This window comes from Periplaneta americana, chromosome 7 (genome assembly GCF_040183065.1).
Source record: "Periplaneta americana isolate PAMFEO1 chromosome 7, P.americana_PAMFEO1_priV1, whole genome shotgun sequence".
NCBI classification, from domain to species: domain Eukaryota; kingdom Metazoa; phylum Arthropoda; class Insecta; order Blattodea; family Blattidae; genus Periplaneta; species Periplaneta americana.
In genome coordinates this window covers 126,444,919-126,469,516 of record NC_091123.1, presented here as the reverse complement: position 1 = coordinate 126,469,516, position 24,598 = coordinate 126,444,919, and the positions used below count along the sequence as shown (strand labels likewise).

The 24,598-nt window shown below is 34.8% G+C and overlaps 1 protein-coding gene across 1 annotated transcript in view; it reads right to left on the bottom strand.

Moving 5' to 3' along the window:
• LOC138703437 (transforming growth factor-beta-induced protein ig-h3-like) overlaps positions 1–24,598 on the bottom strand; it is a 217,332-nt gene that overhangs the window by 25,364 nt on the left and 167,370 nt on the right. The window contains exons 5-6 of the mRNA XM_069831297.1: positions 6,368–6,534; positions 1,266–1,406 (exon numbers count right to left, since the gene is read on the bottom strand). Of these exons, the coding sequence (XP_069687398.1) occupies positions 1,266–1,406; positions 6,368–6,534 (308 nt within the window). The remainder of the gene's footprint in view (positions 1–1,265; positions 1,407–6,367; positions 6,535–24,598) is intronic.

The window sequence follows — 24,598 nt, the reverse complement described above, 5'->3', positions numbered from 1 at the left end:
GTATCTCCCTGCTTTAGCCCGCAGTAAATTGGAAAAGCATCAGATAGAAACTGACTTATACGGACTCTGCTGTATGTTTCACTGAGACACATTTTAATTAATCGAACTAGTTTCTTGGGAATACCAAATTCAATAAGATTATCATATATTATTTCCCTCTTAACCGAGTCATATGCCTTTTTGAAATCTATGAATAACTGATGTACTCCCATTTTTTCTCCATTATTACTATTATTATTATTATTGCCATTCTATATTATTCTGTCGCAACATAGCCTGTATATTGTCGAGATGCTGTAGGTGTAGGGAATTGATGACAGTCGTCCGTTAGCAATGCCACATGCCACTAAAATAGTTGCCTGGCTGTGGCCCCGTCTGAGACCTACAATTTAATTCTATGTATCACAATGAGAAGTGCCACTTTTAGTGGCTGCCATCAGTGGTAAAGCCAACCACTGCAGCGTGATTGATTCTGGGGTTGTGGCTGTGTCTGAAGTCCTCCATTTAAATACATTGTTCTTAAGCGGCAGCGTGTTAGCAGCACTACCAAAAGTGGCCTCGTCTGAAGGGACTCTAACAGTGAAAAAGTAGAGAAGGGAAAACGATTAGGCCTATGGATAAAAAAAACTCAAATCTAAATCTGTTTTTTTTTAAGTTCAAAAGGGGGAGGTTCAAACCTGGTAAACTCCCCCCTCCCCCCTATTGCATATGCCCTTGTGTAGAACTATGACTATACTCTTAAAAAAATTATTTGATGCGCTGAAAATATGAACATTTGATTATGCAGTGAATTAAAATACCATATTCCTAAATGGGACAAGGTATTGCCAGCTGATATGCCACTGCCACAGACATTTTCCTGAATTAGCCCCCAATAAATCTCGTCTTTTATTATTTCATAAGTACTTAGTAAAGTGGAATACTTTCATAATATAGGTATAATTCTCACATTTTTCTTTAGTATGCTGTACTACTCAATTATTATTATTTTTTAATCTTAAACTCGGGGGAGGGGCCACTTCCCTACCTTGCTCCCCTAACCAGCACCTCTGTTGTGAGTAAAATATAAAGAAATGCTGAAATAAAACTGGCACTAGAGTACACTGAGAAAACCCACCTTACAATACTTCGTTCAAACAAATATTATAAGATTTGTCAGAGATCGAATTTCAAATTCTTTGCAAGAGCAAAATAGATGGTATCACTAACACTTTAAAGTAACACTGATTTAACATATATTACGATAGGTTATTCAGTTTCCTTACCTGCTCATTTACAAGTTCGCTGATGTCATAGAAACCTGGAACCATGTGACCCAGTACTATGTCCCGCATGCTGGTGCCCTCCATTCCAATAGCACGCCGCCTTCGCGCAGATGCTGGAGGGACATAGAACTCCACCTGGTTCTGAAAAGTGTACTTAGATATCAATGGCCAGTCATTAACCATGGACATGCCAATTCAATTAATTTCATATCAAGAACATAGCCTACATAGTTTCCAACTGATAACCTCATATGCAGGAATTCCATTATTAATAAAGTCGAAGTATAATAACTTATTTACTTACAAATGACTTAAGGAAACCACAGGTTCATTGCTGCCCTCACATAAGCCCGCCATTGGTCCCTATCCTGTGCAAGATTAATCCAGTCTCTATCATCATATCTCACCTCCCTCAAATCCGTTTTAATATTATCCTCCCATCTACATCTCGGCCTCCCCAAAGGTCTTTTTCCCTCCAGCCTTCCAATTAACACTCTAAATTAATTTTTGGATTCGCCCATATGTGCTACATGCCCTGGCCATCTCAAACGTCTGGATTAATGTTCCTAATTATGTCAGATGAAAACTACAATGCATGCAGTTCTACTTGTGTAACTTTCTCCATTCTCCTATAATTTCATCTCTCTTAGCCCCAAATATTTTCCTAAGAATCTTATTCTCAAACACCCTTAATCTCTGTTCCTCTCTCAAAGTGAGAGTCCAAGTTTCACAACCATACAGAACAACCGGTAATATAACTGTTTTATAAATTCTAACTTTCAGATTTTTTGACAGCAGACTAGATGACAAAAGCTTCCCAACCGAATAATAACAGGCATTTCCCATATTTATTCTGTGTTTAATTTCTTCTCGAGTGTCACTTATATTTGTTATTGTTGCTCCAAGATATTTGAATTTTTCCACCTCTTCGAAAGATAAATGTCCAATTTTTATATTTCTATTTCGTACAATATTCTGGTCACGAGACATAATCATATACTTTCTATCTTCTATCTTCGTAGTGTATCCAGCTATTTGCTGACAACATGTGTTCCACTATGTTTCACTATGAATTTCCTCTTCTTACAAATGATGGGTAAAAAGCACGATGCTTGTTGTATATTTCAGCAGCCACATTCCAAAGATGAGGTGTATTCAATATGTATTGGAGAGAATTGTCCAAGGTTACAGGGATTGCAGATTTTAGATTAGTTCTATGGATGCTTGTGACAGGGCAGTTTAAGAGGATATGTTCCAAATCTCATTCGTTATTGTTGCACCAGCATATATACTTTGTCTTTTTGGGATATACTTCCAAACCTATTGCTTTACTTACTTCAAGTAAAATTTCCGTGTTTTCCCTAATCATTTGTGGATTTTCTCCTAGCATATTCACGTCATCTGCATAGACAAGAAGCTGATGTAACCCATTAAATTCCAAACTCTCTCTGTTATCCTGAACTTTACTAATGGCATATTCTAGAGCGAAGTTAAAAAGTAAAGGTGATAGTGCATCTTCTTGCTTTAACCCGCAGTGAATTGGAAAAGCATCAGACAGAAACTGGCCTATACGGACTCTTGCTGTAAGTTTCATTGAGACACATTTTAATTAATCGAACTAGTTTCTTGGGAATACCAAATTCAATAAGGATGTTATATAAAACTTTTCTTAACCGAGTCATATGCCTTTTTTTTAAACCTATGAATAACGGATGATAAGTATATAACTGTTTTAATAAATTTAATATTAAATAGAATACCACATATTACATCCTACTTAGATAACGTAACGGAATAAGAGGTCGTAATTACCGAGAGGTAAATTGTAATTGTATGTTCATATAGTGAGCATAAATGTTTATTCAAATTGATAGCAATTATTTCAGTTTATAATGTATTACAAATTTGAACTTGATACTGAATGAATAAAATATAGAGTAGGTCTATGTTATTTCTTCAGAGTAACGTATAAACTTGCGAGGTTATTTCTTTTGAGTAGCGGTCATATGTAAATCTTCGAGTAACAGTGTACCTTTCAACTGTAAGTACTTTAACTTTAAAAACACACCACTATACTTTTTCTCATATTATTATAAAACTTCAAGTATGAGAGTAGATAGGATAGTTAATTAAAATTGAAACATAACTAGGTTTGCTTTTGTACCCTTTGCTTGCAGGGAAACAATGTATATTCAACATTTTAAGCGTGGTTTGTTACAGTAGTACTAATCTATCCTCTCTTAGAGTTTTCAGATGTCTTATATTAAACTTCCTGTTTGCCAGTAATTTTAATGCTCGTATTTTTAGGCGACATTACTGGAAATAGTGTCAGTTGTTAAATTCACTTAAGGAAACCAAAGGGAGATGAAGTAAGTGATTGATACCCATATGAAGAAAGAATCCAAATATGACATGAGTTACCATTGTTTACCAGATTTGTATGAGGAATTGGTGTTACTAAGAACACACTAATATTATATTAAGACTAGATTAATGCTTCTTACGAATAAGCAAATATATAACCAGAAGAGTGTATTTTTTAAAATTAAATAAACTTTATTATGGTATGTGGGCCTACTGGTAAGTGAAAGAAGTCAAATTCTAAATACAGTAACTAGCCTAACTTATAAACTATTTAGTGCATATGTTAAACTTGTAAGTTTATTTTTCTGCATAGTGTTCCTCGAAGATTTACTATATATATTACTCTGAAAGAATGACCTCAAAGGTTTATATGTAGGCCTATAAGGCCTACATTACTCTGAAGAAATAACGTGCAAACTCATTTTATTCATATACTAGTATTAGTATATATTTGGGTAAGCGGGATGAAGTTACAGGAGAATGGAGAAAGTTACACAACGCAGAAGTGCATGCATTGTATTCTTCACCTGACATAATTAGGAACATTAAATCCAGATGTTTGAGATGGGCAGGGCATGTAGCATGTATGGGCGAATCCAGAAATGCATATAGAGTGTTAGTTGGGAGACCGGAGGGAAAAAGACCTTTGGGGAGGCCGAGATGTAGATGGGAGGATAATATTAAAATGGATTTGAGGGAGGTGGGATATGATGATAGAGACTGGATTAATCTTGCACAGGATAGGGACCGATGGCAGGCTTATGTGAGGGCGGCAATGAACCTTCGGGTTCCTTAAAAGCCATTTGTAAGTAAGTAAAGTAGTATTAGTATTGGTAACAAGTTAAACTTTTAACAACGTGTAAACTGAACAATTGGCTATCAATTTGATTTAAATATTTAAATATTTCTGCTCAATACATACGAAACAAACACAAAATCTAAAATGAAGCAGTCTATCATCATCATCATCATCATCATCATCATTGGCATTACGGCCCTTATAGTTTAGCCTTAGCCTCCCTCAGAACACCTGACCAATCACTCCTGTCTAATGCTCGTGTTCTCCATTTTCTAATTCCAGCTTTTGTTAGGTTGAAGCAGTCTATACTTGATCAAAATGCCATCCTGTCACTTACCTCTACATTCACCACAAAAATTTTAATAAATACATAGTATTATTTCAAGTACATATGGAGCAGAGACATGGGTATTGTCTGTGGGTGACATGGCTAGACTTCGGGTGTTTGAAAGGAAGATTCTAAGGAAGATCTATGGGCCGACCAATGAAAACGGAGAGTGGCGAATAAGATACAACAGATAACTCTACCAACTATATGATTTCTCAGACATTATTACGGATATTAGAGTGACAAGACTAAGATGGGCTGGACATGTTCAGAGGAAGGAGAGAGGGGATATGGTGAGGAGGATAATGGAAAGCAGAGTGGAGAATAGAAGAAATGTTGGGAGACCGAGACTCAGATGGATGGATGGATGGGGTCGAGAAGGACGTGAAATGGTTGGGGATCAGGAATTGGTGGCAGGTCGCCAGAGATGGGATGCCTGGAAATCAGTTTTGAGGGAGGCTATGGCCCGCTTTGGGCTGCTAAGCCAATGATGATGATGATGATGATGATGATGATTTCAAGCATATGAATATAAATAACTTCTTTTTAACTGTATAATCTTAAGTCTTGGAACACATGCCTTAACATAATTAATACTCTCTCCATCATCCATAAAGTTCGAAAGAGAAAACATATCCTTTAAATGAAATGTTTCATGCCTATATGAATATTTTGACTAGGTACTAGTACAGTACATGTTGATTTGATATACTTATGAAAATTAGCTGTTTCAGAAAGGATTTTTGGCATTCTCTACAATGTTTATTATTATTAATGAATGTTTTTCTATTTGCAAAAAAATGAGGAAGTACTGGTATGTTAAAAATGTATTTGATAAAGAAAACTACAGATTTTTTAAAATAATCTTTATGAGAAAATACATGCACTGATATGCTAAGCCGTTTACTTCAGATTCATTTAAAAACGTTTCTTCTTTGATAATATGTATTGCTGAAATTATTTTAATTGAGCAGACAAGTATTCAGATTACACTACACTTCAAAAACATATCATACATTCGATTTGAAATTTTAATATAAAATAATTTAAAAATTAGATGTTAACAACATTATTTACTTACTTACTTACAAATGGCTTTTAAGGAACCCAGAGGTTCATTGCCGCCCTCACATAAGCTTGCCATTGGTCCCTATCCTGTGCAAGATTAATCCAGTCTCTATCATCATATCCCTCCTCTCTCAAATCCATTTTAATATTATCCTCCCATCTTCGTCTCAGCCTCCCCAAAGATCTTTTTCACTCCGGCCTACCAACCAACACACTATAAGCATTTCTGAATTCGCTCATACATGTCACATGCCCTGCCCATCTCAAACGTCTGGACTTAATGTTCCTAATTATGTCAGGTGCAGTTCTGCATTGTGTAACTTTCTCCATTCTCCTGCAACTTCATCCCTCTTAGGACCAAATATTTTCCTAAGAACCTTATTCTCAAACATTCTTAATCTCTGTTCCTCTCTCAAAGTGAGAGTCCAAGTTTCAAAACCATACAGAACAACTGGTAATATATTAACAACATTATTATTGTCTTTTTTTTTAATTTGGTAAAAAAGATCACGAGAGACATTTAATTTTAAGCATATTACTTACTGCTTCTTGCAGACTATCAGTGAAATCGCGAACAGCATCATCAGAAGGTACAAACAGTGTCATATTATTACCGCTCATCTTCTCTTCTAGACCAGATGTGCGTACTAGCTGAACGAAATCTTTTCCACCGACATCAGAAGCAGTTTCCATCAGACTCTTGAGGTGTACTACAAAGTTAAGAATTTAATTAGGTCACCAGTTATTATTAATAGCATAATGCTTAAAACAGTAGACTGTCTCATATTTTCATGTGTTTCTCTCTTTTCTTGTTTCAAATCTTTCTTAGAGTACCATCACAAATCTCATGCTCATGGTCTAAGCAACGAAGTTTATGATGATGATGATGATGATGAAATGTTATTCTATTGTTAAAAATGTGTACCTGTCCCAAACATATGGATACTAAGTTCAAGTACGAGTATGTTTAAATTTATTCATATGAAATTAGGCTATGTCAATTTGCATAAGCTATTGCATAAGCTACTGATAGCGAACTTCTATAACCGGTACTGTATTGGTTTTTTTAATTTTTGGTTAAGACACTCATTTCAAGAAGTAACTTCGAGATATACCCGACTAAACAAAAATGGAATTTCTAAACACAATTAACAATTTTCCTTTGCTTGCATTGGTAATTTTAAACATACCAATAACAGGTTTGTTTCACCAGTCAATACTGAAAACCAATTGTGTTACAATAGCTTCCACAGTCTCTGCAAAACGGAAAGGGACTCTTACTAAAAGGATAGCTAAATTTCAGACATTTCTTAATACTATGCGAATAATATAATTTCTTAATTTATATTTATTGTAGCTACTCTAAAACTATTACTAATCTGTTTGATATAAGGTAAATTATGTGTTTGTTAATATAATAAGTCATGGTGTACCAAGCAGCAGTCCACACCAGTTGGGTAACGGTTAGCACGTCTGGCCTCAAAACCAAGTGGCCCAGGTTCGATTCCTGGTTGAGGCAAGTTACCTGGTTGAGGCAAGTTACCTGGTTGAGGTTTTTTCCGGAGTTTTTCCCTCAACCCAATATGAGGAAATATTGGGTAACTATCGGTGCTGGACCCCAGACTCATTTCACCAGCATTATCACCTTCATCATATTCAGATGCTAAATAACCTAAGATGTTGATAAAGCATTATGAATATAACCTAGGCCTACTACTCACTCACCAAGCAACAACTGACTGAGGTTGGGGATCGCGAATTTTCAGATATGCCACTTATAAACACATTAGTTATGCAGACTGCCCATGTGGGGGGGGGGATGAACACTAGTGTGTGGAGGTCCTGGCATCTGGGAGACCTGGTCCAATTTTGAGATATTTTTGAAGGAGAGAAGGACACAAAATATTCACAAAACTGTTTTTTTACATGAAAAAAGAATTTTATTAAATCACATTTTATTGAAATATGTAGTAATTATGTTTTCAACAAGTTTTAAAGAAGTACCGGAGGCTATTAATATTGAAGGGTTATTTCCTTCTATGTGGGAACATACTGAAAACCAATTGTAAATTATAATAAAATTTCCTTAGTATCTTGTCTTGTACTGTAGTTAGATATAGAATTTCAACATTCATTGAAATATTGGCGAGGAAGGAGAGAGTCCACACCTGTGGAATAACGGTCAGCGTGTCTGGCCGCGAAACCAGGTGGCCCAGGTTCGAATCCCGGTCGGGGCAAGTTACCTGGTTGAGGTTTTTTCCGGGGTTTTCCCTCAACCCAATACGAGCAAATGCTGGGTAACTTTCGGTGCTGGACCCTGGACTCATTTCACCGGCATTATCACCTTCATATCATTCAGACGCTAAATAACCTAGATGTTGATACAGCGTCGTAAAATAACCCAATTAAAAAAAAAAAAAAAGGAAGGAGAGTCCTGACGAATGTTGGTAAGTGGGGGGGGAAGGGAGCGCACAATTCCTATGAGTGGCCCTGAATTATGTATAAGTTGATTTTAAAAAGGAGTACCAATAATCAGAATTTTATTGTAATATCTTCATACATGATGGATGGAAAACTTAATACTGGTATCATCTATATTTATTGATATATCTCAACCAGGGGTGGTTATTCAGGTGAAGTACCACTTCACCTATTTACATGTAAAACACAATTTTATCTCTTATTAATAATTAATTCTAGTTATTACCAGTACCGTATTTCTAAAATAAAAAAATAAAAAGTTTTCTTTTCAGTCATTATGAATAGTGTTTAGTTGTATAAATAGTACCTGCAACCATCCGCTGAATAGAATAATGTCAACAGTTACGAGCGCCGAGCGGTGTCTATTGGAACTTACAATACAGCAGAGGTGAAATTATTTGGGCTCACATTCTCATACAGCACTTGGTTTCCATGGTAATGTGACGTCACGCACTAAAAAAAGGTTGTATGAGAGAAATGCGTTTCTGAGTCTTTCATTTACGGAGAACTGTCAGATTTGTTGTAGTTGGAGTAACCAGTTTGAAGATCTAACGGTACTAACAATAGAGAAGAGTTGAAGTTGGTCTCCGAGGCTGGGGGCTATTATTTAAGGGCTGTGAAATTTTACAGTACTATGTACTACCTGACTCGAGAATAGTATCCCCATTCCTTGTGTCCAAGCAGCCACCCCTGCAACGGTAAATTACCTGACTGTATGTCATTTTATCAGGATTACATCCCACATAGTTTTGGATAGAGATATACTCTTCACCCTCATTAAACTCAGACATTTTATGAAGACATTATCGCCAGGTTTGCAGCTTTAAAAGATAGAAGGATAGACTTGGTATGCAAGAAATTGGGTGAGTCCTGAAATAAATTAATTTTCCTGTTTGCATATGTTCTAGAATTAGTAAAATTGTACTTATTTTACGAATTGTAGGCCTACTCATTATAGTGGTAATACTGTTCATGCATTTGTATATGTGAACAGCACTTCACCTATTTTTTTTACAACGAGCCGCTACTGATCTCAACTTAGCAAAGACTGATAGTCTATCTGGGTTTTGAAAGTAGGCCTACTATACAGAGTGTATGCAAATTGGTGTCAAATATTTAGGGGACGTATTCCTAACGACAAAACAATCATATAAATATGGTCCTAAAATGCTTATTTTCAGAGTTAGTAAAGAGTTCGTCCTTACATTGGTTCCTGAAGAGTAGTCAATTCATGTTGAAACTTTATCTTTAGAACAGGCCATGAGATTTGTTTCCATTTATTTAAATTTCTTTGGTTCGTTTGGTTATTTGCATAGTAACAAATATGTATTCATTGAGTGAAGTGACAGGTATCAGTGTTTCTCAGAAACGAATTGCACCATTAAATGGATAATGTACCTGTAGACGTTATTCTTTGAATGTGATATCTGCATGATGGCTCTCCAACTCACTCTAGTCTGAGAGTTCGTCATCATCTGTATCGCTGTTTTCCACAAAGGTGGATTGGTCAAGGGGGATCCATTGACTGGCCTGCCCGATCACCAAATTTAAATCCAATGAATTTTTATCTCTGAGGACATTTGAAATCCATAGTTTATACAACTCTTTTACCTAATGTTGACGCTTTGAGAGAACATAATGTATCCTAAATGGATTTGAATAAATGCCAGTACGAAACATTCAAAACATAATGTATCCTAAATGGATTTGAATAAATACCAGTACGAAACATTCAAGGATTTTCAACTGAATTCACCAAAGCATGGAATGCAAGCCTAGGGGATGCATCGATGGAGAAGGCCACTGTGAGCAATTCTTGTAATTTTTTTAATATAAATTACGTACTAGTATCAAATACTCTCTAAGAATAATACTGGAAAGCTTGCCTGTTCAGCATTGCAAGCGGTGGCGAAAAGTGACTGTGCTGCTATCTAGCAGCTTGGATTGTTTATATACTCCTTGTGGCATGCTGGGTTGTGTGATTAAAAACAGAGAGGTGTGCATTGATGTCAATAAGAAAATGCAAATTAATAGAATTATTTAGAGTCACAAGGTTCACAACATTTAGTTATTGGAATAGAAATGAAATGAGACAATTCTCGTATTTTCAGATGTAATTATGATTTAGATGTGGGTGACTTTGGAAACTTTCATACATTGCCTATTTCGTTTCTTGGCTAATGGTTATCCATTTTATTTTTGATGTAACAATTTATTAGCACATTGAAATATTTGTCAGTGAAGATACTGGCACAGTTGCTGCTTTAGGGATAAAGCCTGTTTCTTGTATTTTATCTTTTACTTCAAGCAGATGTGATTTTAAAATCTCTGTAGACATTGTATCTTTTGACAGAAAATAACTTATATGTAGTTTGCTTTAAAATTTTGCACATTCCTCGAATAATGAAAACCATTGCATGATTTCCAAATGGTACTTCTGCAATTTTTACTTCAGTTGAAGTTTGTTGATTAGACCTATCTATACCTAATTCAATGAATCTCTCAAAGTTCTGTTTTAGTATTATAAGTTATGTTTTTCTTCAAAGACATTTCATCTTCAACAATAATAGTTACAACCTTTTCATTCAGTGGCACAATATCGGATTTTATTTTTAACTAGCTGAAAGTACCTGGCGTTGCCCGGGTTGTGCTTTTTGCTTCTTTTTTTATTTAAACTGATTCTTAGACTTTTCGGAAATCTCAGAAACTCAACTATAGACAACCAGAACGAATTGTCTTTAATAAGCTTTCCTCGTCCCTAAAGATGAATCTTTACACAGTGTCACATGAATTAATGAACTTCTTAGCCAAATGCCTGAAAGGATTAACTCAATTTAAAACAACTGTAGGTCACGCAACAAAGAAAACGTTTTATCACGTCCCTTACTTTCAAATATTTTTATTTGTATTTATTTGTGTTTATTTATTTATTTATTCTGGCGTAGTTAAGGCCATCAGGCCTTCTCTTCCACATCACCAGAAATAAAAATAAAATAATATAAAAATGAAATTATAAATAAAATAAAAACAAACGAAAATATATATAGGTTATAGTCACACAAACTTCAAATGAGTTAGCATTGTCTTGAGGTTCAGGAAAACAAAATACACCCTTTGGTTCCTGATCGCCCACTTAGCATTGTCTCAAAGTTCTACAGATCTTACATTTTATCTCTGCCGGTCAGCGACTGTTAAATTTAAAGTGACTTATCTCAGTCGTGGGAGTCAGCGTATTAAAAAGCATTACAATCTTTCTGCCGTCTCTTTCTTCCCCCTCTGCACAGAGGCAGAGAGAAAATAATTATAAAATCTGTACATTCATCTGAAGCTATGCATTTCACGTAATTTCATGTCTATGTACGCTTTTGACTTGAATTTCAGAGAGATCTGACGATAAACAGAAAATTCCCTTTTCTCAGTCTGAACCCGTCGGGGTGTCATCGCAAATGTGACGTTGTACAGAGGCAGAGATAAAATAATTATAAGATCTGTACATCGATCTGAAGCTGTGCATTTCACGTAATTTCATGTCTATATGTGCTTTGACTTGAATTTCAGAGAGAGCTGACGATAAACAGAAAATTCCCTTGTTCCCAGTCTGAACTCGTTGGGATGTCATCGTGAGCCAAAATTTATCTCTCTATCGGTTGTACCAAAGAATCAATATATACACACATAATTTAATTTATATTGGAAGATTTTTTTACCTCTTGACCGCTGTTCGCCTGTTTATATCATACATAGTTTTTTATACGACTTGAGAAATTATAATTATCTCACAAATAGATCATGTTAATTACAGTATATTAATTCTTATTTATATACAGAATACAGATGTAATATAAACTCGCAGCAAGTCATTTTTAACATAATAACTAATATTCTGAGAGACGTATACCAGTATTTCAGAAATTGAATAATTGTTATTTCCACAACGCATAACATACTACATTGACAACATGATTATACAGATAGAATTTCGCAGTAACACATTTTCGGATATAAACATCAATACAGGGCACATATATAAATACAGCCTGTATTTTGAGAAACGTATATTTTAGAATTAATACAGTGTTATTTTCAGTCGGCTTTCGTACATTTACATATTACGTTAGCAACATGACAAAAGTGTCATTGAATTGCTTTTTGATAGGCATATGTGTAAATTCTTATTTTATTTTTCCATTGCTTTGTATAAAATATAGTTGAGAATGTGGAAAACAAGCAGTTTTTAAGCTAATGTCTGCAACTTTGAGCGACTGTCCTTGAGCTTAATTTTAATATGACCATTAATAATGCTAGTGGCACTGAAATTGAAGTTACTTAAAATCAAAAGGGATGTTAGTGTGTATCGTAGGAATGCGTGGGATAAAAACATCATCTTCTTTCGTTTTTCCAGTTAATATTGTCATATCTATTACGATTTGCATGAGTTTTTTCACATCAATTCTCATCCCATTACATAATTTTGGTGGGTCAATATTTCGTAATAGTACTGTTGGTGATTCGATATTAAGTATTTAATTATGTAGTAGCAATTCTTGTGGTTCCAAAGAATTTAAGAATTCAGTTATAAAACACAGCCTGCTCACTATCTACAACTGCATCCAGAAATTCATAATACGTCCTGAACTGTGCAAAGATACTTATTGTATGAATTGTGTAGATTCTGTTCTTCATGAGACGTATCAACAATGTTTGTGTTATAATTTCCATGGCCTCATGAAAGTCGATATTGAATATAACAGACAATAATAAAAAACAATTGACTATAGAAGATGCATTTTAATATTATAAATGAATGTTTAATCGTATTTATTTCTGTTTTTTATATTTTAATCAATTTATGGTCCATTTGCACAATTTTAATGTAGCCTATGTTCTTCTCCTGGTTATGAAGGTTAAATGTGCAAACTTTGGCACATATCATCAAAGCGTATAGATTTGTATAGGGAACATACATACATACATACATACATACATACATACATACATACATACATACATACATACATACATACCCACATTCAAGTTTATATATTAAGATAATTAATTGTAGAATGGTGTGACTTATACCGAGGCCTATATCAAATTCATGAAGTCAATTTTTGAGAGATCTAACTGTTGGTAAGTTCCGCGCCATGGTGTGGCGGTCTAAGGCATCCTGCCTAGGACTCGCATTACGGAATGTGTGCTGGTTCGAGTTCTCATGGGGGAAGAAATTTTCTCATGAAATTTCGGCCAGTGTATGGGACCGGTGCCCACTCAGCATCGTGATGCACTTGGGGAGCTATGATAGGTAGCGAAATCCGGTTGCGAATGCCATCGTGTTAACCACACGATACCTCCATTCTAGTTGGATGATCGTCCACCTCTGCTTCGGCATGTGGGCGTGAGGCCAGCAGCTGGCTGGTCGGTCTAGGCCCTTCACGGGCTTAGCGCCACGGATTATTATTATTATTATTATTATTATTATTATTATTATTATTATTATTATTATTATTATTATTATTATTATTATAACTGTTGGTAAACATAATTTTCTTCTTAGAAATCTTTAGCCTTGAGGTGAACATTACTGGAATGTTGTGACAAAACTTTTATCGTAAATGGGATATCGTTTCCCCATTTCCTTCTTTTTAAGCACACTTGTGACTAATGAATTCATCATCTTGAACAATTTTAATTAAATCGGCATTTGAACTTGCTGTATTCAGAGCTGTCATTTCCTCTTGAGCCAGTTTTTATCTTTAAGGATTTATTGCATCATAAAAAAATTATTTTAATTTAGGCAAATTATTTGTCCGAATAACTACCTGAATCACTTATTATGAAAAAAAACATGAGTTCACTTTCTTCACAAAATAAATAATTCACATTTTTATGTTACACATCCCAAGACACACTATTTGGATAAAAAAAGTAAAGACTTTCAATTTTTTTTATATGGAGGAACTATAAAGAAATTGTGTTTTATATGAACACTGTAAAGTAGAGTTATGCAGTTTAGTAACTGTTTCAGTTAACATAGAGAATATATCATTGCTAATGCACTATCTAATTATACGATGGAGGGGTATCGTCTGTCATTTCTGTCTGATGTCAGAAAGCTCGTAGCCTCCTCGTTGCAACATCTAATATGTTGATTTGGGACCTTCACGATTCTTTCATTGTGCTTTGATTTTGACTCATATTTTCGGAAGAAGGAGCTGTTAAATTCAGTGAAGGGATAACTGTTATTTCAGTCTGTTATTAAAAACAGAGTATCAAAAATTAACAGTCCTACGACTGATATGAAATTTCGGTACTCTTTTCCAATTTACTACACCCTATTTTTACTTACCCCTAATGTTTCGAATTATGGTTACTGAAGTCCGATAATCAAAAGTGATCTGAATATATTCTGTGATTTTTGTACAGATATTCTGTCCCTCTGATTTTAAACTTTTCATCTACAAATTGTTGACAGCGTTTTTAGTTAGTGCTCGCATTTTGCTTATGATATTATTTGTGTTTTGTTTTTTAAAGAATTTTAGATAAGGACATAAATAGCGATAATAGCTGACGCGCTCTATTAAACCTCACTAATTAACATCTGTCTGTGTTTATTTACCTATATGAGCATGGTACACCTAACAGACAAAAGCAAATAACTGTAGTAGTAGTAGTAGTAGTAGTAGTAGTAGTAGTAGTAGTAGTAGTAGTAGTAGTAATCATCATCATCATCATCATCATCATCATCATCATCATCATCATCATCATCATCATCATCATCATCATGTAACAGAAAAGTAATATTGTACTGTGTTTACATGACTACTCCTAATCTCTATCTTTTGGAAATCTGAAGAAAGATCTAGCATATTTTGCTAGGCGTAGATTTCACAAAACACAGAACAAACATTTCCACAATTAACTGACATTGTGTACAATTATGAGAATAATCATTACGATATCATGTGATTGTTGAAGAATAAAGCTCGTATCACAGTTTATCACACTATTCGTCACATCATTCTCGCTGCCTACAATCCCTGCTGCTAGATAGCACTGGCGAGTCATTCGCCACTTTTATCGTGAAACGTTATCATTGTAGAGTATTTGCTAGTATCACTTGCATGATGAGCTTGTTTGTTAGCAATAGAGTAGCATAATTCTGAAACTAATTCAGGACTATGTTTATATGGAAGTTTTTCAATGTTTTATTCTAAAGGATACTTCATCAAAATATGTGACACAAATTTGCATGCACTCTGTAAAGATTAATAACCTACAGGAAATTATTAATGCTTATGTCTATAAAAGTCAGAAGTGGAACTGTTAACATCTTTGTTCATGAGCCATCAACTGATTGAGTTATGGTCGAGAATTTCGTATGGTACCATACATTAAAATAATGTTATACTTCGTACTTTATATTGTACCAGTATTTATTTTTTGTTAATTCAAAAGAGAGATTTAGGATACCTAGAAGATTATTACCATCACCACCACCATCATCATCATCAGACGATGATTAAATTCACATATCAGTACATCAAATACATACTATAATGAAAACAGAAATATATCCTCTCTAGTGCCCTTCATGATTTTAACATTGGCTCCAAAAACAATAAATACCAATAGTTAAGTATGATTGGAGACTTTCATATCGTCGTTGTTCCTGCAATAACTCCTATGTGTAAAATATAAAATTTTTCAGTAGGAAGAAAAAACACATTTATTCATCCTATGGCAGCCGTACATAGGAGACTGAATTCTTACATTTTCGAAACAAAGAAATATAATTACATATAGGAGATTTCATTATTTGCTGTATCACTATTTAAGTTATTTAATAGAGCAAAAATCTGAAAATCGATAAAAATGTCACATAGGAGTTATTGTAGGAACGACGACGATATGATCAACAAGATGTGAGGTTTTTGGGAATTTGCACCATATACCAGCTTCGTGGGCTAGTGGTCAGAGCTTCTGACTACAGTTCACGAGGTCCCGGGTTCGATTTATGGTTAGAACACAGGACTTTGTCTGATTAGTGTAATATATAGCTAATTGGTGATGTATGCAATGGAGGGGGAAAGAAACTGGCCATCCTACCCCATTACCTCCTGGTTCAGTTGCCTCATAAGTGGTGCCTTGTTTGTATCACTTGTGGAGTTCAGACCTGTCTTCGGACGGTTGACTAAACAACAACATATAATATGTAACTTCGAAACATTTGATGTTTCTACATTTTTGACATTGTGGAAATACCCAAAAATCTAGCACTGTGTTGAATAGCTGTGTTGTCCCATAGGATGTATTTTATCATGAGTGTTTTGACGATGGTATACTCTGGGGTAATTTAGTGATTTTCTGTTGATATGGAGTCTAGAAAAATATACTGAATAAAACCAGGAAAATTAAAGTAATTCGGAAAAATCCACCACCAATAAAATTTTTTTCTACCACAAACTGAACTGGAATTCGAGTCTAAACATTAAATGTAGCCATTCGGGTAACGGAGAGCATAATACAGTATGTATTGAAACATTCATTCCCTGAAACATAACGCTCAAGAAACATTCCTCTTGATATATTTAATTGCTTTAAACCTGTTATGCATCATGTTACTCATATCTGCACTGCCCGTTATAAAATGCTTATCTTGTTAACTCTTCAATGAACTTTGCATTAGATACCGTACATAATCTTAATTATGAGTACAATATGACTTGATTGACTCATTTTAGTTCCGTATTTATCACATTTATTTCAAGGAATTGTTCTGCTTGTTCAGTATTAATGCTTTTTTAAATTACTTTAATGCCTTTAGTATGAAATACAATGTGACATTAAAACTGGAGAGATTAAAATATGAATTGACATGTTACTAAACTACTGTAACACTCTACTACGGTCGTTGATTTTGAACATTGACAGACATGGATCAGCAGCACAGTCACTAACAGAGCAAGATGAGACAACCAGACAGTGAAGCAGTAAGGTTTGTCAGTGTTTCAAAGTTTTGCAACATACAATTCATACAATAAAATTTATTATATTTTCAAAATTGCATATGCTCGACTATGTACATAAAAACAAAAGAGGACTGCTGAGTCGTTTAGAATAGTTTACAAAATAATTGGGCATTATAAAATGACATTTCTGCAAGCTATCCAATTTGTGTGTTGATATAAAAAATATAATTTTCATTACACTGATCCTATACAGTAGCAGAACAGGAGATGATACTAAAGGCTATGCTAATGGAGCTAAATGACAGCTATGAGCAGTTTGGGATGAAGATAAATGCAAACAAGACGAAGACCGTAGTTATAAGAAGAAAGAAAAAGAAGGCAAACCTTCGAATTGGAAATGAGGCAGTAGAACAAGTGAACAGGAGTGTACTATTAGCAGTAACATGAGCTGCTGCCAGGAAGTCAAAATGAGGACAGCAATGGCAAAGGAAACTTTTAACAGAAAAAGAAGCAACTTCTGCGGACTTCTGGAAAAAGAACTAAGGAATAAACTAGCGAAGTGCTTTGTGTGGAGTGTGGCAGTGTATGATACAGAAAAATGGATGTTACGAAGAAAGAGAAGAGAAACGACTGGAATTGTTTGAAACTAGTTATGAAGAAGAATGGAGAATGTGGAATTGACAGAGAAACTAAGAAATGTAGCTGTGCTAGAAAGAGTGAATGGAGAGAGAATAATGCTGAAACTGATCATGAAGAGAAAAAGAAATTGACTGGATCATTGGCTGAGAAGAAATTGTCTACTGAAGGATGCACCAGAAGGAATGGTGAACGGGAGAAGAGTTCGAGGCAGAAGAAGATATCAGATGATAGACGACATTAAGATATATGGATCATATGCGGAGACTAAGAGGAAGGAAGAAAATAGGAAAGATTGGAGAATACTGGATTTGCAGCAAAAGACCTGCCCATGAGCAGAACACTTATTTATGTATGTATGTATGTATGTATGTATGTATGTATGTATGTATGTATGTATGTATGTATGTGTGTGTGTGTGTGTGTGTGTGTTAAATATTTTTTCTGTTGTGAAGTAAATGAAGAAAAACACAAGATTCTAAAAGAGTTCCACTTGACATATTAAGGTGCAGCTCACCCCCTGAGCAAAAGTAGAGCTGCCTACCGATGGTAGGAGGCCCTTGCATGCTAAGGATGTAATGGGCTTTTCTAATTCTAATTCTAATATTAGAATTCGCAAGTTTACTTTCTTTATTTTTCTTGTGACTATCATGGTCTTCGTCTTGTTTGCATTTATCTTCATTCCATACTGCTCACAGCTGTCATTTAACTCCAGTAGCATACCCCTTAGTATTATCTCTTCTCCTAACAATGCCATAGCATCAGAAAATCTTATGCACTTTATTCTTCTTTCTCCTACTTTTACTCCTTCCATGTTCTGAAAACAGTTCTTCACCAAATCCTCTAAGTAGATGTTGAACAGGGTAGACGATAAAGGGCATCCTTGTCGTACTTCTCTGCCTATTTCACTTCCTTCAGTCATTTCTTCTCAACATAAAAATCAGAAGGTGACACTGATGGCTTTAGAAAGATTACATGTTGCTATGTGTATATTCACAGTAACAACTTATTCCTGTTTTATAGCTTTACAGCATAATTTTGATTCGGAACTGTTTCAAATTCCTATTATTTCTCAATTGACTGAAGCACTAAATATGCTTGATGGCTGCTGAAGACCCACTGAATATACAGTAACAGTTTTTTTTCAAACTCGTTTATTCTACAAAAAATTTTGGCCAGTGCTGTGTCTATTGCTAGGATTTCATAGCAAAAATTTATGGAGTAAGCACCTGCTGAGACTTACAAACTGAAGAGTCTGCAATAAATTTCGGCTGCAGCATCAATTTTCTTACCGAGCAGTGAACTATCTGTGGAGTCATTCCCTTTCTAGGTACAATGTGTTGGATTTCTACAGCTGTTCTTTTTATTTTGATCTCATGTTGTTTAATCAACTGTCACAGGACAGTTGCAGTCTGATAAGTGACACCAATAAGGCATCGCTCATGAGGCAACTAAGCCAGGAATAATGGGATAGGATTCATTCTATTTTCTTTAGTTCTGTAACAGATCTGTCCTGTGTTCAATTCCTTGATATGGCAATGGTCATGTGGGTGAAAGTAATTCTGTTTTTTTTTTTTTTTTCACGTCCTCAGTAACAAAAATTACGTTTGTGAAAGTTAAATATTCTTGATATATCTATCACGGAACATCATCACCACCGTCACCGTCGTCGTCGTCGTCGTCATCATCATCATCATCATCATCTTCATCATAATACTGTACATGGATTTAGACCATTGGTTGGTCTCAATTGCAGTGACATGCCGTACATGGGAAGGCAAGGAAAGTATTGCTTCATAAAACGAAAAAGAAGGAATTTATTGCAGAAATCAGTGAGGGAAGTGAGACGGTATGCGCCGGTATGGAATACCGCCATTGGTTTCTATGGCCAGAAAACATACTCTTAGTGAAAAATGACATACCATCACTGAAAAAATGTGATCCGTAAAAATTTGTTTATATATTTCTTCACAGCAAAAAGTACTACCTGTTTGCTTCGTAAATCCAAACCACAGCCTTCTGGAACTGTATTCAACGTGTATTTAGACACGTTTATTTGATAAGTCAACCCCTGGAATGCTTACAACGGTAGTATTTCAAGTATATAAGGCTGTGGTCTGTAGCTTGTGGTGGCCATTGTTGCCAGTTTAGTGACTGTGTCATTTTTGTTGTTGTTACACTTTTTATTTATAATTAAGTAAGACATTTTGAAGCTTTAACATTATTTTAAATAATAAGTCTCAGTGGACACTGCAAAATAATCTAGTAAATAACTGAAGTAACTTGAAATTATTTTATTAAGAAATTTAATGTGTTGTGTACGCTCAAAGATTCGCGTTACTGACTACACGAAACAATTTATTGTATACATCATGTATGTGTATGTTGTGAGGGAGGGGGGAATATACTTACTTACTTACTCCTGAGCTTCATGGTCCTCTGAGAACCTTGGCTACCTTCATAATAGTTGCCCATGCCTCTCTATCTTCTGCAGTTTTTCTCCATTTTTTAACCTTCATTTCCCTTAGATCGTTTTCAACAACATCTAACCATCTTGTTCTAGGCCTACCTCTTCTTCTCATGCCCTCAATTTTCCCATTTAGGGCCTTCTTTACCAATCTATCCTCCTTCATTCCTATCCATTGCAGTCTTTTCTTTTGTATATCGCCAACTATATCATTATCTTTGTATAACTTTTGTAACTCATAATTTGTTTTAATTCTCCATACGTCGTTTATTTTCAGAGGTCCATAGATTTTTCTTAATATTTTCCTTTCCCATGTAACTTTCCTTAACTGTAACATGTCAGCTTGTGACATGGTCCACATCTCACTCCCATATGTAACAACTGGTTTAATTACTGTTTTATAAATTTTAATTTTAACCTTTTTACTAACTGCTCTTGATTTAAACACGTTCCTTAACCCATAGAAGCATCTGTTTCCAGCCACAATCCTATTTTTAATTTCTTCTCGTATTTCATTTTTAGATGTGATTAAGGTTCCAAGGTATTTAAAACTAGTTACTTCTTCGAAACTCATATTTCTAAATTTTAATGATTCTTGTCTCGTATTTTCTATGTTCTTATTAATCCTCATGTACTTAGTTTTTGTCTCGTTTATAATCAGCCCTGCATTGACTACTTCCTCATTAAATTATTCTGACACTTCTTGGATCGCTCTCACTGATCTACCTAGTATTAAAACATCATCTGCATAGGCTGTATACTGTCTAGTTCTATTAAAAATAGATCCATTAGGGTTGATTTCGATGCTTTTGAGTACTTTCTCCAAAATACTATTAAATAATGTCGCTGACAATGAATCGACTTGTCTTAATCCTCCTTGCATCTGATAACCTTCCTTGTATTCTGACTTTACATGATGATAATTCTAGGGTCATTTGTATCAATTTAACTAATTTTAAAGGTATACCAAATTCTTTCAACACTTCAATTAAATATTTTCTATTTATGGAATCATATGTGGGAAGGGAGGGGGGTATGCCAAGGGAATATCTTGGGGAGCATACCACCTCTAGTTTTTTTTCCACTTCCCTCATTGGCAGAAATTATATTTTAATCTTGAGAACTATGAATTCCTTAATCTTATAATGTCACAAAATTCTTGCTCTGAGCACTTGTCCTGGTCGAGGTGGATTCAATAGATTACATTACATTAGATTAGATCGTGTTCTGGAAACCATTCGCAGTAATGAGAACTTCTATGCCCAGGTCATCGATGATTTTGCTGCTAAAGAGAGGAAAATTGTTTTGGTCTTCAAATATATTATTAAGTTGAGTTGGCTGCTATCAGTTTTGTACTATGCATATAAAAATTTGTATTATTGCTTTCCTCAAATAAAATTGCACTGCACGCCACTGAAAATGTCTAAAAACCGTTTTAGAAATCTTCAAAATTATAGATTGATTGTAGTCAGTTCTTCTTATAAGATTAGATCTGTCATAATATAAGATTTAAATATTTTTACAATGCTTCGTGTGTCCAATTAGTTTTTTTTTTTATCAATCTTTACTCGTTCTTTCTTCCGTATAAAAAGTGTGAGAAACAGCTTTTTAGAGCTAAGATTTTATGCTACATATAAATTTCATACTTCTAAAATAATGTGTCGCATATTTTGAAATGCCAGTAGATTTACCTAGGAAGGCTTATTGTACGAAAATTAGAATATATCCATTTTTTTAAATGTATACACAAGAATACACAATTCACTTAATATCATACACAGTATATATGTAATTATATACATCTCGATACTATAATTGAAACAGTGAGATCAAAAACCATTCAAGTCCACTTTTGGTCATTCATTTTTTGCAAATTTGAAATTAAATTTTGGATATTTCCAAAGGTGTTACAACTTTAAAAGTTGTTATGCTACTTTGTCTTGATCTCTAAAACAACCAGAAATATTACGTGCAAAAAATAATCATTAGGTAAGAAATAAAAAAAGGTTTTTGCATTTTTATCGAAACTTGTGTAAATGGACTTGAATTGATCTCACTGCTTCAATTAGGTTTTCAGTCATTTCTATATTGTGGAGAATTTCGGTATTTGCATATGCTTGTACCGGTAGGTATTGTTAGAACTTATTCTGAATTTAATTTATATCGTGAGGCAAATATCAACATAATATACCATAGTTTACCTATTAATCATTCTATTATTATTACCTTCATGACCATCGTCTTCCTCGTTTATCTTGTCATTATTCTTCGTACTCATTAATTCTGTTGTTCAAATTGTAATATTATATGAAATCAAGGGAATAAGGAGAGTAATGAAAAAGCCGACATAAAAATCAAGGACGTTAATTTGTTTCAAATTTCAAATCTCGCCTTTCCAGTGCTCCCTTCTTATTATCTTACCACCCTCGTCATTACCCAAAATAGCAGTCAGTTCTGTTGAAAGTTCATCATTCTATCAGAATCTTATAAATGTGAAACATATTGAATTTCAGTAACATACTAGATATCCAAGATTTAATTTTTAATGGAGTCGGCCTAGGTAACGCAGTCGGTATAGCGGTGGTCTTCTGTGCTCGAGGTTGCTGGTTCGATCCCGGTCCAGGTCTGTGTGCTTAAATGCTACAGGCACATGTCAGTATGTTTACTGGCATGTACTGCGGGACAAAATTCCTGGACACCGGCGATGCTGACATAACCTCTGCAGTTGTGAGTGTCGTTAAATAAATCATAATTTAAAAACGGCAAAATACCCAAGAACCCTGACTGATATCACGTTTTTAATGCGTAAGAATTTTAAGCTCCATAGTCCCCACTACGTTCAATGCAAGTGTTCCTGTTATACTATGTTGAAAAGTGACGAAGTGCTTGTAGTCTTATTGTACATATTCAATTAATAAAACAATGATTAAGGCTACTTTTTGACTCTCCCTCGTATTATCAACAATCTATCATTAAATATTTATTTACGTTTGTAATGGGACAATTTAGTGAGTACTCAGTTAAAAATATCTGTGTTGGAGCTATTTTTAAGTTACCAGCAATCAGTATAGGTATTTGCTATTTCGATAGTACGTAGAAGATAAAGCAGTCAAATCGTTCTCGCCTTTTGAATTCGGAGTACCATACTCACTTATAGGTTTACTGTACTTAAGATTGTAGTATAGTAGAACATGGTCAGTCGAGACCATGAGACAATAACGCAATATTGTCGTGTTAACAGCAATATTATTTTTATTCCCAATTATATCATGTACCTGGTTGGGACAAGTTACCTGGTTGGGGTTTTCCCTTAACCTATTGAGGGCAAATACTGTGTAACTTTCGGTGGTGGACTCTAGACTCATTTCGCTAGCATTGTCACCTTCATCTCATTCAGACGCCAAATAACCATAGCAGTTGATAAAGCATCGTAAAATAACCCTCTATATATTTTATATATATATATATATATATATATATATATATATATAATGTGGGTCTTTCAACTATAGTTAAAAACATCAGCTTTTCCACACCTGTGGAGTAACGGTGAGCGCGTCTGGCCGCAAAACCAGGTGGCCCAGGTTCGAATCCCAATCAGGGCAAGTTACCTGGTTGAGATTTTTTTCCAGGGTTTTCCTTCAACCCAATATGAGCAAATGCTGGGCAACTATCGGTGCTGGACCCTGGACTCATTTCACTGGCATTATCACCTTCATTTCATTCAGAAGCTGAATAACCTGAGATGTTGATACAGCATCGTAAAATAACCCACAAAAAAAATCAGCTTGTTAAATTTTTATTCAGAATCATAATTATTTTTCTTACATTTACTTTGTTTTTCTTCGGCAGTCAGAAAATATTTATTCTCGTAAGTTTAAACTACGCATAGAATACACATTGATGTTGTGTACTTGGGTTTTCCACGCTGGTAACCTGAATTCGAATACTCGCAGGTCTAAGTGGAATTTTTGGTGGATAAAGACAGTGCTTGATTGTAGGTTTATGCAAAGTACTCCCATTTCTCCTACCGATATTCCACCATTGCTCCATTAATAATCATTTGATGCTGTGTAGTTTGCCTTCCTTGGTAGACTGAAGGCAACGCCTTTGATGGAAAAAAGAACTAGGCCTACAGCTTTGGCTCATTGCTCATAAATGGGGATGCTTGGGTGAACAACGCAAAGTCAAGAACCCACCATTTGGGAAAAAAATATATAT